Below are 8,661 nucleotides of genomic sequence, written 5' to 3'. Positions count from 1 at the left end.
TCACTGTAAAGGAGTGCTTTTGGCAGCCTGGTGTCTCACTCCTCCATGCGTGGGACGTGCCCAGTCCAGTGCAGCCGACCAGCCAGCAGTGTGGCTTCTATGCTGGGTTGCACGGGTGTCCAAATCCTCTTGTTTCTTCCAAAAGGCATCCAAGGAGAAGTAATACAACAGTGGATCTATACAGCAGTTAACACTACAGAGACACAATGTGGGCTTGACGGCAGCTTTGGCAGATTTAACCATTAAGACCACATTGAGAGGCAAGAAGAAAATCACAAACATCAACAAGTTCACGACAAAAATCAGCATGACATTCGTCTTGCTGTTGATCCTCGCAGAGTCATTGAGATGCCGGCGAAGAGTCCAGTACACCATAGCAGTGGACACGACATTGACCGCCAGCATGGCGAATGCTCCAGCAACTAAAAAATAATTCATTACTCGTTTGAAACTGGACTGTTTGACTAGTTGGTCACAGTCGGGAAACTCAAAACACGAAGATATATTGTAGCTTTTAGTGTAGTTTCTGGTTGTCGTTTGAAAAGCTATGCTCTCTGGGACGTTCGCGGCCACTATGAAGACCCAAACCAAGACACAGGCTCTCCAGGCATTGGTGGTGCTTCTCAGATGCCTTGACCTCAGAGGGTAAACCACTGCCAGCAGCCGATCCACACTGATGAAGGTGATGAAAAAGGCACCGGAGCGGATATTGTTGCGGAAGAGCATAGTGACCCAGGTACATGCCATGATGCCCAGGGGCCAGGAACCCGTAGCATAGAAATAGACTCTCATAGGCAAGGAGATCACCAGCAGAAGGTCTGAAAGTGCCAGGTTGATCATGAAGATGGCACTGGGAGATTTAAGGCTGTGACGGCGCACCAGGATCCAGAGTGACACAGCGTTGAGAGGAAAGCCCAACGCTAAAATACAGCCAAACAGTACAGCATAGGTCATATAGTTACTCGTGTCCTCCGAGGTACACTTGTCCATGATGTATAGTTGAAGCTGTAGCTGTGATTATAGGACAACAAACTAGGAAGCCACTCAAAGGCAAAGTGTGTGAGATCAGTCTGAACTCTGAACAGTGTCTGATCTTTACAGAGCAGCGCGACAGGAAATGGAGGAGGATGGGTTTCCACTATGAGGTTGTAAAAACTACTAGAGGTTTTTAGAGCTGACTGATTTGACTGGGTTTGCGTCTGACCGATATGCGGGTGTATCAGAGGCAACCAGGGGACACATGCACAAATCAAGTGTTGTTCATCATCATCATATTTCTTTTGGATGAACAAGTAAGACGCGCAAACGTGTGAAGCGAACGCAGCTCGTAAATGGCAATAACAACAATTAGAATAAATTACATACTTTTTTAAGGTTTTATTTTTAAAGTTATTTTTTGTGTTTTTTTAAGATTTTATTTTTAAGTTAAGTTTTTTGAAGTTAAGTGTTTACTTTTTTTTTAAGTTAAGTTCTTTTGTGTTTTTTTAAGTTTTTAAGTTTTTATTTTTAAGTTAAGTTTTTTGAAGTTAAGTGTTTTTAAAGTTGTTTTTTGAAGTTAAGTTTTTTGTGTTTTTTTAAGATTTTATTTTTAAGTTAAGTTTTTTGAAGTTAAGTGTTTTTAAAGTTGTTTTTTAAGTTAAGTTTTTTCATTTTAAGTTAAGTTTTTTTTAAGTTAAGTTGTGTGTGTGTGTGTGTGAGTGCGTGCATGCGTGCGTGCGTGCGTGTGTTTTGTGTGCTACAGCTGCGCCCTCTGGTGGCGGGCGTGTGGTGTCACAGCGGGACAGACAGACAGACAGACAGACACACAGACAGACAGACAGACATGATCTGCAGGGTCTCATAGTTAGTGCTCATTGCGTTCGCAATGAAAAACGACACATCTGTGCTCGGGTGGTGCAGGGAAAAAGTCCCTGCACTCCACCATGTATGTTGCGGGTTCAAATCCACCATCGTGGATCCGGCTTTGTCGGGCGTCTATGCGGACACAATTGGCCCGTGTTCAGGGTAGGGAAGCCGGGCGGGGGGAGGGTGACATTGGTCATTGCATGTAATGCAGGCTGGTGGCGGCACCTGTCTGTCAGTAGGAAATGTCAGGTGGGAGGAGTAGTCATCTTGGTGGGGGCTCCTCACTGGCATGGGTGAGTCAGTATAGGATTCAACACAGACATGTGCGTGGGTAGGCATTAATTGGCATAATGACTAAATTGGGGAGAAAAAGAGGGTACAATATTCATGGACTCATGCACTCCACATCCCGGACATAATGGTCAATTATTATCAAAAACATTTAGATTATTTTGATGTAAAATGTGGGAAACTAATAAAGTATTTGTGGTTGTGTGTACACACAGTAACATCATGACATAACGTCAACAATGTCACCCCTCCAATCTTATCGGCACATTCTCTGCCACGTTTGCTCTGTCTCACAAAAACATAAACATTGTGACCTTTTCAGAGATTGAAATCAAAATGGCTATAATGACAGCAATTATGTGATTTTCGATCACGCTCTCTCGCTAAGTAAAAGGTCCAGATTGTGTGGCGAATTAGGCTGGTTCACCAATGCAAGGAGGGCATAACAGAGCCTAAATTGGTTTTGCTACTAAAACCGAGCAGAGTAATTTTCTCTTAGCCTTAATATTTAAAGATACTGAGTGCGGAATCAGATACTCTTTGTTATTAACAAAGAATTTACAATTCTGGGCCTGTCACCAGATGGACAGACATGTATGGATGCAAGAGTGAGAGAGATTCCGGGATAATTGATGTGCATTCAAACAGGCAAATGACAGATAGACAGCAGACATACAGATAGACAGCAGACATAAAGATCTTATCTTCATACTGTATAATTGGTCCTCACTAATGTTCATGATAAAATACCAATTTTTTTGTCTACTCAGTCTGTGTCAGGGCTGTGTGCAGTTCAGAAACCCATCCACCAGTGACATCATCGTTAGGCAGATTTCTTTAACCCATTCTGACCGGGCACCTATTTTGGTGTTGGCATCATGTTATGCTTTAGCTATTGAAAAATAGCAGATCTACAAGCTCATATCGCGCCACCGAGTGGCGCGATACGAGCTTGTAGGTCTGCTATTTTTGAAAAATCGAAGAACGACTGACATTTTTAGAATCTGATCTCAGGTCAGAATGGGTTCATCAGACCAGTGTGTGTCCGGCGGAAACCTCCTATGAATCTGATCTCAGGTCAGAATGGGTTAAACACACATTTTTTCAAAACATATTTAGATTTGTATTATTGTAGGAACGACGGCTTCCATTATCGCATTGCAACCTTTCAGTAATAGAAAGCCTGCAGTTTCTATTAGCTTGGATTCCCCGTCGATGATGTCACTGGTGGGCGGGTTTCTGAACTGCCCACAGCCCTCCGATGAGACACAGACTGAGCATAGGAGGAAAACAATGGTGGCATTTTTTATATGATCCATTAGTGAGGGCCAATTATATTGAAGGTAGGTTGAAAAGTGGTCCTTCAATAACTCTTGAATTAAAATAATGCAACATCTGTTGAAGGTAGCTACTGTATGAGTCTATTGTTCTCTGATAAGTCATTGGTGGATGGATAGACAGATGGACGGTTGTCCAGATAGATAGATAGATAGTGTGTGTGTGTGTGTGTGTGTGTGTGTGTGTGTGTGTGTGTGTGTGTGTGTGTGTGTGTGTGTGTGTGTGTGTGTGTGTGTGTGTGTTTACTGTACATTATAACCAAAGTGCTCCACCGTGCATGAAGCCCATTTCTGTGGACAGTACACAGCCCCTTACTGTATTACCAACCATAACCTTTTTTTCATTTTTATTCCCGTATCATGCAGATACGTTTACCGTTTTGAAAGAACTCTAGCCCATTCTGACCGGGCACCCATTTTGGTGTTGGCATCATGTTATGCTTTAGCTATTTAAAAATAGCAGACCTACAAGCTCGTATCGCGCCACCGAGTGGCGCGATACGAGCTTGTAGGTCTGCTATTTTTGAAAAATCGAAGAGCGACTGACATTTTTAGAATCTGATCTCAGGTCAGAATGGGTTCATCAGACCAGTGTGTGTCCGGCGGAAACCTCGTATGAATCTGATCTCAGGTCAGAATGGGCTAGATAACTAGCACAGGACCCTCATACAAAAATGCTGCTGCAGGGAGAGCAGACACACATGGAACTGAGTCATTAGCACAAATAAAAGAAACAAGATGAGACAAGATGGCTTAATCATGGTGACATTTACAGCCAAGGACAAACCCAACAGACAACAGAGAGAGAGAGAGAGAGAGAGAGAGAGAGAGACAGAGAGAGAGAGAGAGAGAGAGAGAGAGAGACAGAGAGAGAGAGAAGATGGAGAGATTAGTTTGAAAGTGTAGGTTTGTGATAGAGCTGAAGCCACAACAGTGAGTCAATGGAGAGATTCAGCATTCACTTGACGTGTGATTGTGTGTGTGTGACTGTGTGTGTGTGTGTGTGTGTGTGTGTGTGTGTGTGTGTGTGTGTCTGTGTGGGGGGGGGTCTAAGGGGCCGCCTCCTGTGCATCTTTTCTTCCATCTATAATGAAATCGGCTGACCAGAATGGTCTAGAGTGCCACTTATTCCGCAAGGTGATGGTGGGGGGGGGGGGGGGGGGGTGGGTGTGGCGGTGGGGTGAGGCCGAGGGGCGGTCCGAGGCGAGAGGGGGGGAGCGACCACCTCTGGTCCCACTTCATTAAAATTTCTATTTCCACAACTGCAGGAGTCCCAACGAGTCTCACGGCTCCCTGACCCGCGGTCATGGAGGCGTGTGAGGTTCAGCGTGAGCTTCACGAGTTTGAAAATGATTGAACAATGACCCATGGGGTTGTGTGCCAGCGTGCGTGTGTGTGTGTGTGTGTGTGTGTGTGTGTGTGTGTGTGTGTGTGTGTGTTGGTGTACCGCGCACACATAGGAGCTAACCAGTGCCTGAGCACCTTCTCGATTGCCTTTATGGGAGAAATTGCCCTTTTTTTTTGCCCACTTAATTATTTTATTTTTTTTGTGTGACAGAAGATAAACATGCATGTACATTTTACTGTATCGGACATGTTAATATCCCTGCAGATCCCCCTTAAGGTCATAACAAGACAAGCAGAACAGGAAAAACAACCCTGGAAAGGGTCCTCCTTCAATGCTTTCCTTCAGTACCCAGGGATTTAGGCCTGCCTGGACTGTGTAGCAAACAATGTGTTAATAAAACACGCAAAAGGAAAACACGTGTTTCCTCGTCATTATAGGAAATGCATCCCCATACATATGCATATATTGCACATATTGCCTATCATTTTAAATTAGCACAGATGTGCGATCTTGTTAGATCCTGTTGATGCAGTACGTGACGCAGTACGTGTTTTACAGTTTAATCTGTCAAGCGGCATCTGCGGTATACATCATATTATCATCCATTACATATGTTTAACTAACTAGAATAGATTGTTTTTCTTCTCTGGTTCTTGTGGTTGATACTGAGATACAGTAAAGGCTATTTTCTTCTTTTATGCATACTTACTTAAGTCTGTGCATGGCCCTGATGGTGCTGTTCGTGCTGTGCGTGCATACGTGTGTGTATGTGTGTGTGTGTGTGTGTGTGTGTGTGTGCGTGCATACGTGTGTGTGTGTGTGTGTGTGTGTGTGTGTGTGTGTGTGTGCGTGCATTAGTGCTCGCATTAGTGCATGCGTGCGTGCCAACACATAGATTGCCATGCCATGAAGAGTGATTGACTGGCACTGACTGTAGTGAGTATGTGTCTAACTTGTCCCTTTTCCTCCGCAAGTCAACAAGTCTTCTCAACTATGAAGCTCTCTCTCTCTCTCCCTCCTCTTCCTCTGCTCATCCATCACCTTCATTGGCTCTTCAAATTGCTGGCAACACAGGGCCATGGATTTATACAGATTATATGTAGGCTCAGACGGTTTCTCTTCCATCACTAGCAGGGCCAAGGCAATTAACCTGCTTCACCATGCCTCGTCAAGAGGCCAACAACAAAACAAGCTCAGTCTTCTGCAGCAGTGGAGACCTCACTTTATTACATTCTGACCGGGCACCCATTTTGGTGTCAGCATCATGTTATGCTTTAGCTATTTAAAAATAGCAGATCTACAAGCTCATATCGCGCCACCGAGTGGCGCGATACGAGCTTGTAGGTCTGCTATTTTTGAAAAATCGAAGAGCGACTGACATTTTTTTAATCTGATCTCAGGTCAGAATGGGTTCATCAGACCAGTGTGTGTCCGGCGGAAACCTCGTATGAATCTGATCTCAGGTCAGAATGGGTTATTAGTGTCACGCAAAAGAGAACAAGTTGCGGGAAAGCACGAAGCCTGATCTATACTTATTATACGGAAATGGGATGATCTGCAAGCTCACAACGCATCACGGCATGACACCTTGTGAGCTTGTAGATCTACCATTTTTTACCTCAGGCATAACTCAGACGCCGCCTTATTGCATTCCCTTTTTCCAATTAGCCGCTGCCACCTTAAATCTTAACAGGTTGTGGAAAATATGGGCTGATTGCATATGCAAATGAGCGGGGAGCTATAATAAAGCTGTCAGTGTAAATAGACGCGCTTAGCCCATTTCGCGCGGGAACCCCTTTTGGTGTTAGCATTACGTTATGCTTTAGATATTTAAAAATAGCAGATCTACAAGCTCATAGCGCGCCACCGAGTGGCGCGCTACGAGCTTGTAGGTCTGCTATTTTTGAAAAATCGAAGAACGACTGACATTTTTTAGAATCTGATCTCAGGTCAGAATGGGTTCATCAGGACCAGTGTGTGTCCGGCGGAAACCTCGTTATGAATCTGATCTCAGGTCAGAATGGGTTAACAGAGGAGAACGTTGCCTGAACACTGCCCGCTGGGCTACACACAGAGCTACAACATTCATGAGGCGCTTAACAGAGACAGAACAACTAGAACGTGGGCGCGTTAGCAGCGACATAAGGCATGTGTTTGTGGATGTAAGGGTGGAAGTTGGTCACTCACGAGTCACGACTAATAACCCATTCTGACCTGAGATCAGATTCATACGAGGTTTCCACTGGACACACACTGGTCTGATTAACCCATTCTGACCTGAGATCAGATTCTAAAAATGTCAGTCGTTCTTCGATTTTTCAAAAATAGCAGACCTACAAGCTCGTATCGCGCCACCGAGTGGCGCGATATGAGCTTGTAGATCTGCTATTTTTCAATAGCTAAAGCATAACATGATGCTGACACCAAAATGGGTGCCCTGTCAGAATGGGATAATGTAGAGCAGTGATTCTCAACCTGTGGTATACGCGTGTACCACTAGTGGTACGGGAGACCTCCTCTGGTGGTACGACTCGAGGAATCTTCCTACATTATACCTAAACCTACAGATATAACTACCGTACATTTATTGTTAGTTGTTTTGTTACTTACAATGACGCAATCGTGGCTAAAAAAGGGGAACTCTCAGCAGCATAGTGGATTCAGAAGCTGATACATTGTAGAGTTTTTTTTTTTTTTTTTTTTTAAGGGACACTTCACCCTTTTTGCAAAATAATATATGTTAATGATGTTTAGAAGCTTTAGATCACTTTCCTGGGGGTCTTTATGTGTGTAATATGTGGTTTTAGCTATTTTAGATTGTAGCAGTGAGCACAGTGTCTCTGATGTCATGGACACTGGTCTCACTACCTTCCTGGACTACAATTCCCAATTTTTTTTGGTGCACTGCTCCTCCTTGTGGATAGGGGGAAAGCTGTCTTACTGAGACAACATGTAGTCCAGGAAGGAAGTGAGCCCAGTGTCCATGACATCAGAGACACCGGGCTCACTGCTACAATCTAAAATATCTAAAACCACATATTACATACATAAAGACCCCCAGGAAAGTGTTCTAAAGCTTCTAAACGTCATTAACATATATGTTTTTGCAAAAAGGGTGAAGTGTCCCTTTAAGATTTGTTTTAGGCTTTTCTGCCTTTATTGATAGTATCAAGTGAAGAGAGACAGGAAAGAGGGAGAGAGAGAGAGGGAGAGACATGCAGCAAAGGTCGTCATGAGCGTGGACACAAACACGCGACGGCGCTGTCAGGCCAAAGCAAAGCCTATACAGTATGTGCCTGGACCAGTATGCTGTTTATTGTGGATGCAGATTTTTGTCACACCCGTGTTGTAGTGTCATTGCCATCACAGTCTGACAAACATGAACTTACTATATGTAGAACTCATTGCGAGTAACTAAATGCAAATTGTATGCATTCTATTCTATTGCAAAGGGGATTTATTTGGATGAGATGAGATAAGATACAGTACAGCTAGAATGGCAGGTTTGATAGACCTCTCAAGGCAGGTATGATATCTTTAGCAGCGGTGTCTAATGTGAAAGAAGCAGAAGGAACACTGCATGAAAAACACTTAAAAAATACTGTAAAAAAGTCATACCATTTGAATGGTAAAGTCAGCAGACAGGTAAAAAGGAATCTTCTCTGGCTACACATACATCAGACATGCACTAATGTGAGGGACGCAGACTATTATGTACTCGAAAGCATAAACCAGTTCACAAGCCACACTGTCATCAGCAGGTGATTCATAATACCGGTGTATGGGTCTCTGTACAACCACGCGTGCGAGGGGTACACATCTGCTCTGAAAGATAACACT

General features: G+C 43.9%; 1 protein-coding gene across 1 annotated transcript; it reads right to left on the bottom strand.

Moving 5' to 3' along the window:
* On the bottom strand, nucleotides 1-990 carry LOC310863971 (lysophosphatidic acid receptor 6-like; the record flags this gene model as incomplete). The annotated part of the gene is made up of 1 exon (XM_083772504.1): nucleotides 1-990. The coding sequence occupies one exon, from the start codon at nucleotides 988-990 to the stop codon at nucleotides 1-3; it is 990 nt and encodes a 329-aa protein (XP_083628630.1).
* Between the last annotated feature and the right edge of the window lie 7,671 nt (nucleotides 991-8,661).

Source organism: Protomyctophum parallelum (genome assembly GCF_964188405.1).
Source record: "Protomyctophum parallelum genome assembly, chromosome: 9".
NCBI lineage: Eukaryota > Metazoa > Chordata > Actinopteri > Myctophiformes > Myctophidae > Protomyctophum > Protomyctophum parallelum.
Note: the sequence above shows the minus strand (reverse complement) of the source record. Positions and strands in the feature narration are given on the sequence as shown.